The 16,596-nt window shown below is 42.9% G+C and overlaps 1 protein-coding gene across 1 annotated transcript in view; it reads right to left on the bottom strand.

Annotated features, from left to right (window-relative positions):
- Nucleotides 1-1,735: 1,735 nt before the first annotated feature.
- Nucleotides 1,736-16,596, bottom strand: part of agpat2 (1-acylglycerol-3-phosphate O-acyltransferase 2 (lysophosphatidic acid acyltransferase, beta)) — a 35,283-nt gene continuing 20,422 nt past the window's right edge. The window contains exons 5-7 of the mRNA XM_078550268.1: nucleotides 6,497-6,592; nucleotides 4,293-4,365; nucleotides 1,736-3,413 (exon numbers count right to left, since the gene is read on the bottom strand). Coding sequence (XP_078406394.1) covers nucleotides 3,262-3,413; nucleotides 4,293-4,365; nucleotides 6,497-6,592 — 321 coding nt within the window. The 3' untranslated portion in view covers nucleotides 1,736-3,261. The remainder of the gene's footprint in view (nucleotides 3,414-4,292; nucleotides 4,366-6,496; nucleotides 6,593-16,596) is intronic.

Here is a 16,596-nt window from a genome sequence, read left to right as displayed (position 1 = left end):
GGAAATATTAATTGAAACAATAGGGCCACACATTTGGAGTATACTGTGCAGTTTTATTTCACTTTGAAATAGGATATTCAGTTATTTGAAAGAGTAAGAAAAGGATATTCCATTATTGGAGTGGTTACAGAGATGGGTATTCAGCTATTGGGGTGCAGAGAAAGATATTCAGTTAGAGGGCATGCAGTGAAGAACATTTATCAGGGCACAGAAAAAATAGTTATTGGAAGGAGAACAGAGCAGGATATTCAGTGTTTGGGGTACAGAGAAGAGCATTCAGATATTGGAATAAAAGTTCACTTATTGGGTAATAGGGAGTATTCAGCAATTGGAGGGACACGAGAAGATATTTATTTATTGGGTGCAGTGAAGGATATTCAGAAGAGGGTACAGAGGTTTTTCTGTTATTGGAAGGCATATATCCTAGGGTTCTAAAGCTGCTAGCTGTGGTGATAGTGAATGCACTAGTAAGATTTTCCAAAATTCCTTAAATTGTGGAATGGCCCTGGCAGATTGGAAGTTAGCAGATGTAACATTGTTATTCAAAAAAGGAGAGAAAAGAGGGAACTGCAGGCCAGTTAGCCTGGAATAAGTCAGGTGAGTGCTGGAAAATCTATTACAAAGGAAGTCTTAACAATGCACTTCAAAAATCATAGTATGATTAGAACAAGTCAACATAGTTTTATGAAAGGGAAACCCTGCTTGACAAATTAGTATTTTTGAGTATGTAACTGGTAGGGTAGAAAGAGTGGAACCAATAGATGTGGATTTCGAAAAGGCATTCAATAAGGTGCCACACAAAAGATTAATGCACAAAGGCTCATGGACTTGGGGGTAATATATTAGCTTGGTCAGAGGATTGGTTGACAGGAAGCAGATTAGAGATAAATGGAGCATTTTAAGGTTGGAAGTGTTACTAGTGGAATGCCACAAGTATCTATGCTGGGCCCTCAGCTATTTACAATCAACACCATGACTTAGATGGAGCGACAAAAAGTAATTTATCTTCAAAAAAAAAGAGGAAACAGTGGTTGAGATCTTTGGAATTCTCTATGTAAGGGTGCTGTGGTTGCTCAGACATCGAGCATACTTAAGGCCGTGATAGATCAATTTTTGGACTAATAGATATAGGGAATAAAGCCAGAAAAGAGTTGAGATTGATGATCAACTATGATCTTATCAATTGAAGGAGCAGACTCCTGCTAACATTTCTAAGATTATTTGTTTCTTATTGAAAGAGGCCACATTAGACAGAAGTGCAAGAATAATTCAAAAGAAAAAGTAAAAAACCACAACACACACTTTGCCTTTATTCTCACCATTGTTATTGAGCCCAAGAGAAACACCATGTTCAAGAGACCAAATTCAAGCCAAGCATTTCAACAAATTGCTTAGATGTATTGCCGAGGCTTTCCACGCAACTCTTCCAAACAGAAAGAGCTCTTAAACAATTCTCCCTTCCTTCCTGATATTACAACTTATCAGCTGAAATAGCAACCCAAAGAAAAAGTTGCACACCAGAGCAACTTTTTGAAGTTTTTGTGGGATGTCAGTGAACACCTATTGAAGTGCTGCAAATAAGTGATAGGGGTTTTGGTGTCTCCTCTATCTCCCATACGTTTAAGGCAAACACAGGTGAAAATTGGCTACCAACGTGTATAGAAGTTGACCCAGTTCAATTCAAGTGTGTGCAATAAAGGAGGTGCTGTTGCAAAAGAGCAAAGAAAGGGCAATGTCATTTTGAAACACTGCTGGTCTTTTATTTTACATCAATTATGGCAACATTTCGACAATCTTTGATAAAATCCTTTTCACTGTTTTATAATTACTCCCAAATCTTGAAACATCATTGTCCAAATTAATTTATTGTTCATGAAACCCGCAGTCACAGAATTAAGACAAAAACTAAATAGTTAATGTGGAAGAGAGAGAAGATGCAAGAGATATGGTAGCTAAATATTTATTCAAAATTTGATTGAAAATGGCAACTTTAAAAAGGATCAAATATTCTCACATAAAAGCCCAAAGCAATGCAAATTACATTTACATGCAACATTATTTAATATTTTATCCAGACAATTGCGAATGGTACAGAAATAGACATTCAAAAGCAATACGGCAAAAATAAGCTGCAGAACATATATTCATGGCCCTAAACACTGATATTTGGAATCACCATTACAGGCCAAGTAGCCTCCACATTATTTGGCCTGTCACTAGATTGGGGAGAGGGGACAGTGTTCATTTCTAGTGCCATAAATGTTCTAGTGTCTAGTTTGCACACATTTACTGCAGGTTAAATTCTGTACATTTAGATTGTTATAAATACTGAAACTTGTAATTGACATCAGATCCCAACCCTGGTGCTGAAACTCACTGACTTTAGCTCATCAGTAATGCAAACAGCAACTATCTCAATGGTGGGAAATTGCCTCCTGTGGAGCTCAAGACATCTTCACCTCAACAAATACATTATAGCTAATTCAACAATTGAAATACATTTGGATGAAAGCGTTTGATCAATATTGATAAGATCAAGGCAAGTACGGATTGGAACAGTAACTCTGCCTTACTTACAGCAAGGTAGGTAGCAACACTCACTAATTCCCTGGATAAGCAGCAAATGAAATAGGAAATTGAATTGAGGCCTGCTCAGGAAAGGATGTGGAATGTGTAAATGGCCTCTGTCTCCACACAAAAATTATCTAGTTCTAAAACAAAAATCCTGGTGTTTTGAAGTCTGACTGATCAGGCTTATGGTCATTGTGGAGTGTTAATTTATTAATGATGTCATGGTGCACAATTGTGAATGGCAGCAATAGTCCTCAGTCTAGTTCCTCAATCTACGTGTTGACCTGTGATCAACCTCTGGCGTTGGAATTTGTTTATGGACACAAAAGGAAGACAACTGTATTCAGATTATGAACAATAAACAGCCTGAGTGAGGGAGCACCTGGCTAGTAGAACTGACAGCAGTTAAACAGTTCACAGAGCATCTGCCTTCTTCCTATTACTTACAAGCAAGAGATCCCGCCTCAGGCGCTAAATCCATTGGTTGGGATCCCCTGCCCATGCTGTCCAGCAAGAGACTACCACATGCTGCAAGTGACAGCATCTTGCTGATCAGTAAGGAATTCCTAATATTTCATGAAAATCCATTTAGTGTAAACCTCTTATTACACGATCTGAAGCATCTGTATCGACTTCAGCACAAACATGACTGACGCAAACACTCCATGAACAGATCGGTGAACGGTGATTTCACTGGGCTCCACGCACTTTGAGGATAGGAGCAGAGATTTCATTCCACGTGGTCATTAGCAGATTCCGTGCTCTCTCTGTTAGCTCTGGCACATCGTCTGTTGTCAGACCACTTGTTTCCACTGGAGGAAGAACCTGAACTGTACACTTGCCTGGAAATAAAGAAGTCACATCACACAGGGAGAGAAGAGATTTGCTGCCCCACTTACACAGCTGAGAGGTAGCCAAGGCTTAATATATTCATCCATTCAACCCCAACAGAACTGGGAGTGGATGTTACAATGCTTTCCAACCACTGGAGTCTATGTTAGTTAATTCAGTCAGATCCTGTAGGGGGTATCTTGGGGGTATGTGAATGGAATCCTAGAATCTTCCAGCAATGGGCCCCTTCTGCTTGCTCTTTCAAAGTTATCATATTACTCAACTCGCCTGCTCTTTCCTCAAAACCCTGCAAATGTTTCTTTCCCCTTCAAGTATTTATCCAATTTTCTTTTGAAAATTTAATCTACCTGCCACCGATCATTAACCAGATTGTTAAGTTTACACAATTAATTCTATATGCTGAGAAAGATTTTAGTAAAACAGCAACACATTTTCAAACACAAAGACCAAACTCAAGTGTTGGTGCTTAGCTGTAGCTACGTAGTTATAAAAGCAGATAGATTGAAGAGCTGCCAGGATGAGCAGAACAACCCAGCTCTGAAACAAAGCAGCTTTGAAGATGTGTGAAGGGAACTGACTCAGTCATTTGGGAGGTTATGGAAAGGTTGAGGAACCAGGATTCAAACTCATTAAGGCCATGAGTCAATGGATGTAAAAATGATTTGCATGGAAGAGTTATGAAGGGCAGGACTATAGTGTGGTCTTCAGGTAAGGGCAGAGGCTGAGTGAGAACAGGCTGAGTCCACCATGGTAAGGGAGTTCCACACTTGTAGTTGATGAGAAGGGACTAACTTGAGTCTGAGAGAAGGAAAGGTCTGAAATGGGCCATTCTTCAGACAAGTTGACAAAGCTCCAGTTCAGATACATACCAGAGGTGAACCTTTTCTCTGCCCTGTTGTAGAAGTCATTGTAAGAGGAGAACACCACTGGGATAATTGGGACCTGAAACACAACAGATCTGAGTAAACAAGAGTTAAATAATTTCTTATCCCATCTATTTCCATTATTTTTAAATGTATTCCCATCCATTGTTTTATCTCTACCTTTTAGCTTATTTTGATCCCTACCCCCCACCCCACCCCCACTAGGGCTATCTGTACCTTGCTCGTCCTGCTTTCTACCCTTAATGTCACCATTAGCACATTTCTTAGCTAATGTCACCACTGTCAACACCTCTTTGTCCTTTTGGCTATCTCCACCTATCAGTGACCCTCTATCCAGCTCTACTTGTCCCACCCACCCCCCTTAAACCAGCTTATATTTCACCTCATTTCTATTTTTCCTTAGTTCTGGTGAAGAGTCATACGGATTCGAAACGTTAACTGTATTCCTCTCCGCAGATGCTGTCAGACCTGCTGAGTTTTCCAGGTATTTTTGTTTTTGTTTCAATAATCAATGTTGGCTGGACTATTGCTTCCCCTTCCCCTCAAAAAGATTGACTTTTACTGGGGTATTAGATATCCAACTTCCCTGGAGTTTAACACCCATAACCAAGATAAAGTAAATATCAAATCCGAAATTAAAAATAACGATTCAGGAACTGAGAGCAAATTCTTCAATCTCAAAGCGAAAAGATGGTAGCATTGCAGATATTATCTCCCATCAGGATTGGAAAAAGACAGCTGCTGACATCAGAAAGACGGAAGTGGAGTAACACAGATTCTAAGTAGAGAGAAGTTAGTGAAAGGGATAATCAGATCTCGACACTGCTGCAGTGTCCAGGAGCATCCTATCTTCCATTTGAATATCTTTGTTTAAAGATGCAAAAGCGATCTGGCTCTCGCCTTGCGGCATTTACATCCCACTCAGTTTAGGGCAGTTTTTCCTCACTTTGTCTTTTTAGACACAGAAAAAAAAAAGAGTTCGTTTATATATTTAAATTTATTTTATCTTCATTTACCAATGTAAATATGTCAGCTTAGAGGTTTTAATGTTTTAACATTTGTTTTTTTTTAAACTGATGAGGAAGGTCCTACAGAACCCAAATATAGTTTTAACGTTCCTTAGGCGCGCCCTGAGCCCTGCACTCAAATGCAGCCTAAGTGTTTGCTCAGTTTTTTCAGTGGGACTTGAGGTCATGACCTTATGACTCAGGCTGGCATGGCATGATGCCACGCCAGCCTGAGTCACAAGGTCATGACCTCAAGTCCCACTGAAAAAACTGAGCAAACACTTAGGCGCCAGGGCGCGCCGGAGGTGGGGATAATTTGGTTGCCAGAGGAATCAATGTTAAAACTATATTTGGGTTCTGTAGGACCTTCATCAGCAAAAAAAAACAAATATTAAAACCTCTAAGATGACATATTTTACATTGGTAAATTAAGATAAAATAAGTTTAAATATATAAACGAAAACATAACTTTCTACTTACAGTACCTCCAGTCCACTGCAGATCCTCCCCCTCCCTCCAGGTAGTGGCCTCGCCCACCCCAGCACATCCTTTCACCTGACCTCCCACTCTCAGACTTAGCCTCTCGTTGCTTCCCTCTCCGGAACCCTTCCTGTTAGCAAGGCCTTGGAAGAGGAGGAGCGAAGCAGGAACATGTAAAAACATTATTTTAATGCGAGCAAAACACAGGCCGTGCCCCGGTGGGCGGCAAGCGGGGCACCGATTACACGAGAGACAACGCTGAAAATCTCTCAATGCAGAACAAGATTACAGGTCGCATGAACTTACTCATGTTAAAGTGAAACAACATTAAACAGGGCAAACGTTAAATGAGAACTCATTGTACACTGAACAGGTTTGGGCAACAAATGCTTAATTGAAGTTTCTTTCTGAACCCCAGGAGCCCCACATTCCAAACCCCTCTGGAACCTCACCTACCCAGCACTGTTAGGAAGTGGGGACACAAACAGAATCCCCAAATGTACAGAATGGTTGATCTGAGCTGGGTTCCACCAGGTTCCAGCATATAGTTTGGGTGTAGACCAACGGCCTTATATGAAGTGAGTTTCCACCACACCCAGACACTGTACTACTCGCTCAGCACTGCATCATCACCTGCAGACATCACTACAAAGGTAGCTTCTACTTGAATGAATATAATATCCCCGCATTTTCAGATATTACCTGTGCCTGCACGGCCAAGTGGAAAGCTCCTCGTTTAAAAGGCAGCATGTTACCATCATGGTTCCTGGTCCCTTCTGGAAACACCCACAATCTGATCTGGAGGGAAACAAAGGTGACATCAGTCCAGAATATTGTTAAACTAAAAGTCGAAGCATAACTCTCAAAACATACGAACAAGGAGCAGTAGGCTATTCAGCCCCTCGAGCCTGCTCTGCCATTTAATAAGATCATGGTTGATTTGATAGTAACCTGAACTCTGCATCCCATCGACCCCTGATAACCTATCATCCCCTTGCTTAGCAAGAATCTATCCACCTCTACCTTAAAAATATTCTAAGACTCTGCTTCCACCACCTTTTCAGGAAGAGAGTTCCAAAGACTCACCGCCCTGAGTGAAATAATTTCTCATCTCAGTTTTCAATGGGTGACCCCTGGTTCTAGATTCTCTCACAAGAGGAAACATCCTCTCTACATCCACCCAGTCAAGACTCCACAGGATCTTATGTTTCAATCAAGTCGCCTTTCACTCTTCTAAACTCCAGCAGATACAAGTCTAGTCTGTCCAGCCTTTCCTCATAAGACAACCCGCCTATTCCTGGTATTAGTCTGGTAAACCTCTCTGAACTGCTTTCAACACATTTACATCCTTCCTTAAATAAAGGTGGCCAATACTGTACCCAGTATTCCAAATGTGATCTCACTCATGCCCTGTACAACTGAAGCATAACCTCCCTACTTTTGCATTCAATTCCCCTTGCAATAAACAATAACATTCTATTAGCTTTCCAAATAACCTGCTGTACCTGCATACTGGCCTTTTGCGATTCATGAACTAAGACACCCAGATCCCTCTGAATCTCGGAGCTCTGCAATCTCTCACCAATTAGATAATATGCCCCTTTTCATTCTTCCTGCCAAAATGGACAATTTCACATTTTCCCACATTATACTCAATTTGCCAGATCTTTGCCCACTCACTTAACCTACCTTTATTTTTCTAGCCTCATGTCCTCTTTACAGCTTACTTTCCTACCTATCTTTGTCTCATCAACAAATTTGGCAACCATCCCATCCACCCTTTCATCCAAATCATTTTTCTAAATTGTGAACAGTTGAGGTCCCAGCACGGATCCCTGTGGCACACCACTCATTACATCTTGCCAACCTGAAAAAGACCCATTTGTGCCTTGTTTCCTGCTAGCCAACAAATCACCTATCCGTACCAATATGTTACCCACTTTACCGTGAGATTTTATTTTCTGCAACAACCTTTGATATTGTTTTAATTCATTCACGGGATGTGGGCTTCGCTGGCTAGGCCAGCATTTGTTGCCCATCCCTAATTGCCCTCGAGAAGGTGGTGGTGAGCTGCCTTCTTGAACCACTGCAGTCCATGTGGTGTAGGTACACCTACAGTGCTGTTAGGGAGGGAGTTCCAGGCGTTTAACCCTGCGACAGTGAAGGAACGGCGATATATTTCCAGGTTAGGATGGTGAGTGACTTGGAGGGGAACTTCCAGGTGGTGGTATTCCCATGTATCAGCTGCTCTTGTCCTTCTACGTGGTAGCGGTAGTGGGTTTGGAAGGTGCTGTCTCAGGAATTCCTGCAGTGCATCTTGTAGATGGTACACTCTGCTGCGACTGTGTATCGGTGGAGGAGGGAGGGAGAGAATGTTTGTGGATGTGGTGCCAATCAAGCGGGGCTGCTTTGTCCTGGACAGTACCCAGCTTCTTCAGTGTTGTGGGAGCTGCACTCATCCAGGCAAGTGGAGAGTATTCCATCACACTCCTGACTTGTGCCTTGTAGATGGTGGACAGGCTTTGGGGAATCAGGAGATGAGTTACTTGCTGCAGGATTCCCAGCCTCTGACCTGCTCTTGCAGCTACAATATTTACATGGCTAGTGCAGTTCAGTTTCTGGTCAATGGTAATCCCCCCAGGATATTGATAGTGGGGGATTCAGTGACGATAATGCCATTGAACATCAAGGGGCGATGGTTGGATTCTCTCTTGTTGGAGATGGTTATTGCCTGACAGTTGTGTGGCACGAATGTTACTTGCCACTGGTCAGCCCAAACCTGGAAATTGTCCAGGTCTTGCTGCATTTGGACATATGACTGCTTCACTATCTGAGGAATCACAAATGGTGCTGAACATGTTTACATTCCCATTTCTGACCTTATGATGAAAGGAAGGTCATTGATGAAGCAGCTGAAGATGGTTAGGCCTAGGACACTACCCTGAGGACCTCCTGCAGTTATGTCCTGGAACTGAGATGACCAACAACCACAACCATCTTCTTTCGTGCTAGGTATGACTCTAAATTGCAGAGAGTTTTCCCCGGTTCCCATTGACTCCAGTTTTGCTAGGGCTCCTTGATGCCACACTTGGTCAAATGCTGCCTTGATGCCAAGAACAGTCACTCATCTCACCTCGTGAATTCAGCTCTTTTGTCTATGTTTGAACAAAGGCTGTAATGAGGTCAGGAGCTGAGTGGCCCTGGTGGAACACAAACTGGGCAGTCAGCAGGTTATTGCTAAGAAAGTGCCGCTTGATAGCACTGTTGATGACTCCTTCCATTACTTTGCTGATGCAGAGGCAATTGGCTGGATTGGATTTGTCCTGCTTTGTGTACAGGAAATACCTGGGCAATTTTCCACAGAGCCAGATAGATGCCAATGCTGTAGCTATACTGGAACAGCTTGGCTAGGGGAACAGCAAGTATTGGAGCAAAAGTCTTCTGTACTATTGCCAGAGTATAGTCAGGGCCCATGGCCTTTGCAGTATCCAGTGCCTTCAGATGTTTCTTGATATCACGTGGAGTGAACCGAATTGGCTGAAGACTGGCATCTGTGATGCTGGGGACGTCCAAAGGGGGCCGAGATGGATCATCCACTCAGCACTTCTGGCTGAAGATTGTTGTGAATGCTTCAGCCTTAGCTTTTGCACTGCTGTGCTGGGCTTCTCCATCACTGAGGATGGGGATATTTGTGGAGCTTCCTTCACCAGCCAGTTGTTTAACTGTCCACCACCATTCACGACTGGATGTGGCAGGACTGTTGAGCTTGGATCTGATCCGTTGGTTGTGGGATCGCTTAGCTCTATCACTTGCTACTTATGCTGTTTGGCATGCTAGTCCTGTGTTATAGCTTCACCAGGTTGACACCTCATTTTTAGGTATGCCTGGTGTTGCTCCTGGCATGCCCTCCTGCACTCTTCATTGAACCAGGGTTGACCCCCTGGCTTGATGGTAATTGTAGTGGGCGATATGCCGGGCCATGAGATTACAGATTGTGTTCAAGCACAATTCTGCTGCTGATGGCCCACAGCACCTCATGGATGCTCAGTCTTGAGTTGCTCGATCTGTTTGATCCCATCTAGCAGTGGTAGTGCCACACATGATCAAGGGTATCCTCAATGTGAAGGCGGGACTTCGTCTCCACAAAGACTATGCAGTGGTCACTCCGACCGATACTGTCATGGACAGATGCATCTGCACCAGGCAGGTTGGTGAGGATGAAGTCAAGTATATTTTTGCCTTCAGATGTGGTTCCCTCACCACCTGCCGCAGACCCAGCTATGTTCTTTAGGACTCGGCCAGCTCGGTCAGTAGTGGTTCTACTGAGCCACTTGGTGATGGACATTGAAGTCCCCCACACAGTACATCCTGCGCCCTTGCCACCCTCAGTGCTCCCTCCAAGTGATGTTCAACATGGAGGAGCACTGATTCATCAGCTGAAGGAGGGCTGTACTTGGTAATCAGCAGGAGGTTTCCTTGCCCATGTTTGACCTGATGCCATGAGACTTCATGGAGTCCAGAGTCAATGTTGAGGACTCCCATGGCAACTCCCTCCCAACTGTATACCACTGTGCCAGCACCCTGGGCATGCCCAGGGATGGTGATGGTGGTGTCTGGGACATTATCTGTAAGGTATGATTCCATGAGGATGACGTTGCTTGACTTGTCTGTGAGACAGCTCTCCCAATTTTGGCACTAGGCTCCAGATGTTAGTAAGGAGGACTTTGCAGGGTCAACAGGGCTGAGTTTGCCGTTGTTGTTTCCGGTGCCTAGGTCGATGCCGGGTGGTCTGTCCGGTTTCATTCCTTTTTTGTGACTTTGTACTGAGTTGTTTTTACAACAACCGACAATGGTTTCTTAGTCACCATTAGACTTTTAATTCCAAGTTTTTATTGAATTCAAATTCCACCATCTGCCATGGCGGGATTTGAACCCGGGTCCCCAGGGCATTGCTCTGTATCTCTGGATTACTAGTCCAACAACGACACCACCACACCATCGCCTCCCCCACTGTGGCACTTTGTCAAATGCTTCTGTATACCTGAGTACAGTACATCCACCTGTTCCCTTTTATCCACTGCACCTGTTACTTCCTCAAAGATTTCCCTTTCACAAAACCAGGTTGACTCTGCCTGACGACCTTGAGCTTATCCAAGTGTTCTGCTATAACTTCTTTAATAATAGCTTTTTAACATTTTCCTTACTACAGATGTTAAGCTAACTGGCCTGTAGTTTCCCACTTCGTCTCCCTCCCTTTTTGAATAAAGGGGTTACATTTGCAATCTTCCAATCTAATGGGACCTTCCCCAAATCTAGGTAGTTTTCGAAAATTAAAACTAATGAATCAACACTAGACACTTCTTTTTAAGTCCCTAGGATGAAGTCCATCAGGACCCGGGCTCTTGTCAGCCTGCAGCTCCAACAGTTTACTCAGTACCACTTCCCTAGTGACTGTAATTTTCCTGAGTTCCTCCTCCTGTTCCATTTCATAATTTATAGCTGCTTCTGGAGTGTTACTTGTATCCTCTATAGTGAAAACTGGTGCAAAATACCTGTTCAATTCATTTGCCATCTCCTTGTTTTCCATCATCAATTCTCCAGACTCACTTTCTATAGTACCAACACTCACGTTGTTAACTCTTTTCTTACTTAAATATTTATAAAACTCTTACCATCTGTTTTATATTTCTGGCTAGCTTTCTCATACTCTAATTTTTCCCTCCTTATTAAGTCTTTTAACCATTCTTTGCTGTTCCTTACATTCTGTCCAATCTGCCCTGCCACCTGTCTTGCGCAATTATATGCTTTTTCTTTAAGTTTGATACTATCTTTAACCTTTCTAGTTAACCATAGATGGTGTCTCTGTCCCTTGGACCTTTTCTTACTAAATGGAATGTATCAGTTCTGTGCATTGAAATATCCCCTTAAATATTAGCCAGTGCATCTGTTAACCTATCCCTTAGCCTAATTTGCCAATGCACTTTAGCCAGCTCAGCTTTTATGCCCTCATAATTGCCCTTATTTAAGTTTAAAAACCATAGTCTCTGACCCACTCCTCTCTCCCTCAAACTAAATGTAAAACTCAAATCATATTGTAGTCACTGATACCTAGGGACGCCTTCACTTGATCATCATTAATTACTCCCATTTCATTGCACAATACAGGTCTAGTATAGCCTGCTCTCTGGCAGGTTCCAGAACATGCTGTTCTAAGAAACTATCCTGAAAACATTCTATGGATTCCTCATCCAGTCTATCTTTGCCCATTTGACTTTTCCAGTCTATATGTAAATTAAAATCTCCCTTGATTATTGCTGTGCCTTTCTGACAAGCTCCAATTATTACTTCCTTTATGCTCCACCCTACCATGGGTTACTGTTTAGGGGGCCTGTACATAGCTCCCACAAGTGACTTCTTGCCTTTCCCATTTCTCATCTCTACCAAAAAGGTTTTCACATCCTAGTTTCCTGGACTTAGGTCATCTCTCTCTATTATGCTAATATCATTAACTAACAGAGCCACTCCTCTACCTTTTCCTCACTTCCAGTCCTTCCTATCCTGTACCCTTCAATATTCAGATCCCAATCCATGCCCTTCTGCAGCCATGTCTCTGTAATGGCCATCAAATCATAATTATATATTTCTATGTGCGCTCCCAGTTCATCTGTTTTGTTTTGAATGCTGATGATTTGTCTGTAGAGAGAAGAATCTCAAAATTTGCTGCCATCAGGAGAGTTGTGATACTGGAACTGCTTCTACTAAAGAAGCAAAGAAGGCCAAGAGGATATTTAACTGAAAGTTAAATTTAGTTTTAAACTGAATAAGGAAAGGCTGATTCCACTGTTTGGGCTGAATTTTAAGAATTAACAGAGGAATTAGGAGAAATGTCTTGACTGAGGGTCATTAGTTAAATTCTCTCTTGTTTGAGATGGTCATTGCCTGACACTTGTGGCACAAAATGTTACTTGCCACTTATCAGCTCAAGGCATATCCAGATTTTGTTGCATGAGGGGAGGGACTGCTTCAGTATCTGAGGAGCTGTGAATGATACTGTTCCTAAGTTCCTATAACCAACCACTGTATGATCATCAGCAAACATACTCACTTACAAACTTTGATGAAGAGAAGAACATTGAAGCAGTTGAAGATGGCTGGGCCTAGCACACTACCCTGAGGAACTCCTACAGTGATGTCCTGGAGCTGAGATGACTAACCTCCAACAACCGCAATTATCTTCCTTTATGCTAGATATGACTCCAACCATGAGAGAGTTTTCACCCTGATTCCCACTGACTTCGATTTTGCTGGAGCTCCTTGATGCAACACTCAGTCAAATGCTGCCTTGATCTCAAGTGCAATCGCTCACAACTCACCTTTGGAGTTCAGCTCTATTGTCCATGTTTGGACCAAAGCTATGAGGTCAGGAGCCGAATGACCTTGGTCAAATCCAAACTGAGCATTAACGAGGTTATTGCTGAGTAAGCACTGCTTGACAGCACTGTTGACAATCCCTTCCATCACTTTACAATGGAGAGTAGGCTAATGGGGCAGTAATTGGCCGGGATGGATTTGCCCCGCCTTTTGTGGGCAAGGCATACCTGGGCAATTTTCCACATTGCCAGGTAAATGCCAGTGTTGTAGCTGCACTGCAGTTAGTTCTGGAGCACCAGTCTTCAGTACTCCAGCTGGAATGGTGTCAGGGCCCATAGCCTTTGTAGTATCCAGTGCCTTCAGCCATTTCTTGGAGTGAATAGAATTGGCTGAAGACTGGCATCTGTTATGGTGGGGACCCCAGGAGGTGGCAAAGAGGGATCATCCACTCAGCACTTGTCAAAAAATGATACCAAATACTTCAACCTTGTCATTTACACTGACGTGCTGGGCTCCTCTACTGAGGATGGGGATTTTTTTTTTGGAGTCTCCTCCTCTGGTTAATTGTTTAATTGTCCACCACCATTCATGACTGGATGTGGCAGGAATGCACAGCTTACATCTGATCTGTTGGCTTAGCTCTGTCTATTACATGCTGCTTCCGCTATTTTGTATGCATGTAGTCCTGTGTTATACCTTCACCAGGTTGGCAGCTCATTTTTAAGTATGCCTGGTGCTGCTCCTGCAATGCTTTCCTGCACTCCTCATTGAACCAGGGTTGGTCCCCTGGCTTCATGGTAATGATAGTGAGGGATATACCAGGTCATGAGCTTGTAGATTGTGGTTGAATACAATTCTGTTGCTGATGGCCCACAGTGCCTCATGGATATCCAATTCTGAGCTGTTTTAAGGCTATCCCATTCAGCACAATCATGCCATACATTATGATGGATGGCATCCTCAATGTGAAAATAGGATTTCATCTACACAAGGACAGTGTGGTGTCATCATTCCTACCAATAATGTTACGGACAGGTGTGTCTATGACAGGTAGATCTGAGGGGATGAGGTCAAGTAGGTTTTTTCTTTGTTGGGTGTTCTCACCAGCTGCCACAAGGACAGTTTGGTAGATTTGTCCTTCAAAGACTCAGCCACTCTTGGTGGGCAACTTTATTGTCCATCAGCCAGAGCACATTCTGTGCTCTTGCCACCCTGCAGCTGAGGGAGGAGTAGGTGGCAATCAGGAGGGAGGCTTCCTCACCCATGTTTAACCTGATGTCACAAGACATCAAGGGGACCAGAATCACTTCCCTCTGACTATACACCACTGTGCCGGGGTCTCTGCCCCTGCTGGTGGGACAGGACATACCCAGGGATGGTGATGGGACATTGGCTGTAAGGTACCATTCAATGAGTATGACGACGTCAGGCTGTTGCTTGACTAGTCAGTCGCGGCCCATTGAGTCTGCACAGCACTTTCGAAAAGCAATCCAATTAGTCCCACTCCCTGATCTTTCCCCATATCTTCCATTCTTTTCTTCAAGTCTATGGTCAGAACATGTAGAGTCAGAGACAAGTAGCAGAATGGTTGACAAGCTGGCTACAAAACAGTAGGGGGGTAAAGGTAGTTATTTAAGATCGGCAAAAGATGCGATGTGATGTGGTGTTCCACATGGATCGCTGTCAGGGCTACTGTTGTTTACAACTTACATCAACAATTTGGACTTGGGAACTGGTGGCACAAAATCAAAATTTGCAACTGATATCAAATTGGGAAGTGTAGTTAATAGAGGAGCCTGGAACAAAATACAGGATGACAATAATAAACTTGTAGAATCAGTTTCCAATGGAAGTGAACTTCAACATAAATAAATAGGAGGTAGTATATTTTGTTAGGAAGAATAAGGAGGCATGTAATCCTTGGACAACATATCTAAATGAGGCAAGAGAAACAGAGGCATCTGGGAGTAGAGATACATAAACTTATCACAGGTAAACAAACTATTAGGGTGCATTACTAGAAGTATAGAATTGAAAGGCAGAAGAGTGAAACTTTTACATTATTAGGTTTGGCAAACAGTGATGATACCAATTGACTGCAATAGGACAGGTAGGCTAGCAGAATAACAGACTAACAGGCAGATGGAATTTAATACAAAGGAGGGGAACTTCCAGGTGGTGGTGGCCCCATGTGCCTGCTGCACTTGTCCTTCTAGGTGGGAGTGGTCGTGGATTTGGAAGATGCTGCCTAAAGAGACTTGGTGAGTTTCTGCAATAGGATAAGTAGGCCACTCAGACCCTCGAGCCTGCTCCGCCATTCAATAAGATCATGGCTGATCTGTTTGTGTTGAGTTCCACATTCCCATCTACCCTCAATAACCTTTGATTCTCTTGCCTAACAAGAATCTATCTACCACTGCCTTAAAAATGCTCAGTGACCCCACCTCTACTACCTTCCGAGGCAGCGAGTTCCAAAGTCACACAACCTTCAGAAAAGAAAACTCATCTCTGTCCTAAAAGGGCGACCCCTAATTTTAAAACAGTCCCTCCTAGTTCTGGACTCACCCACAAGGGGAAACATCCTTTCAACGTCCACCTTGTCAAGACCATTCAGGATCTTATCTCCTTCTATCAAATCACCCCTCATGCTTCTAAACTCCAGTGGAAACAAGCCCAGTCTGGCCAACCCTTCCACATAAGACAACTCACTCATTCCAGGTATCAATCTAGTAACCTCCTTTCAACCGCCTCCAGCGCATTTACATCCATATGTTTATCAACGATTGGAAACCGTTTCTCCTTATTTACTCCTATTAAACTTCTCCATGATTTTAAACAATTCTATCCAATCCCTTCTTGAACTTCTCTGCTTTAATGATGACCAATCTCCAATGTCTCCATATAACTGTAACCCCTCATCCCTGGTACCATTCTAGTAAATTTCTTCTGTAAACTCACAAACTCTATGTCCTTCCTATAATAAAATAATCCAAGCAAACTCTGTATGATTACAGCAGCCCAATGCTTTTCTACTATATAGCTTAAAGGCCAGCAACCCCACTGTTAAGTTGCTTTTTGAAGTCATAATGGTTTTGAATGACTTATGTTCTTGAATACCTATTTCCTCCCTGCTCATCTCCATTCTCCTCCTTACATTGTATTCCCAAGACACACATACACACACGCCTATAATGTATTACCTTACCATTACAATTTTAGTGGCAACATTCTGTTCATTTGCAAAAGATGTCCTCTGCAATTACCTTGCTCTCTCCTTCACCATTTCATACATCTCAGTTTGATGAAAGCTGCAAACTTGGAAGGTCAATTCCCAAATACAGGAAAGAGTACAAATCTGTTTTTGATCCCTGTTAGCAACATCCAACAAATTGTATTTATAGAGCACCTTGAACATGGTAAATTGCCCCCAA

Source organism: Cetorhinus maximus, chromosome 10, assembly GCF_964194155.1.
Source record: "Cetorhinus maximus chromosome 10, sCetMax3.hap1.1, whole genome shotgun sequence".
NCBI classification, from domain to species: Eukaryota; Metazoa; Chordata; class Chondrichthyes; order Lamniformes; family Cetorhinidae; genus Cetorhinus; species Cetorhinus maximus.
Note: the sequence above shows the minus strand (reverse complement) of the source record. Positions and strands in the feature narration are given on the sequence as shown.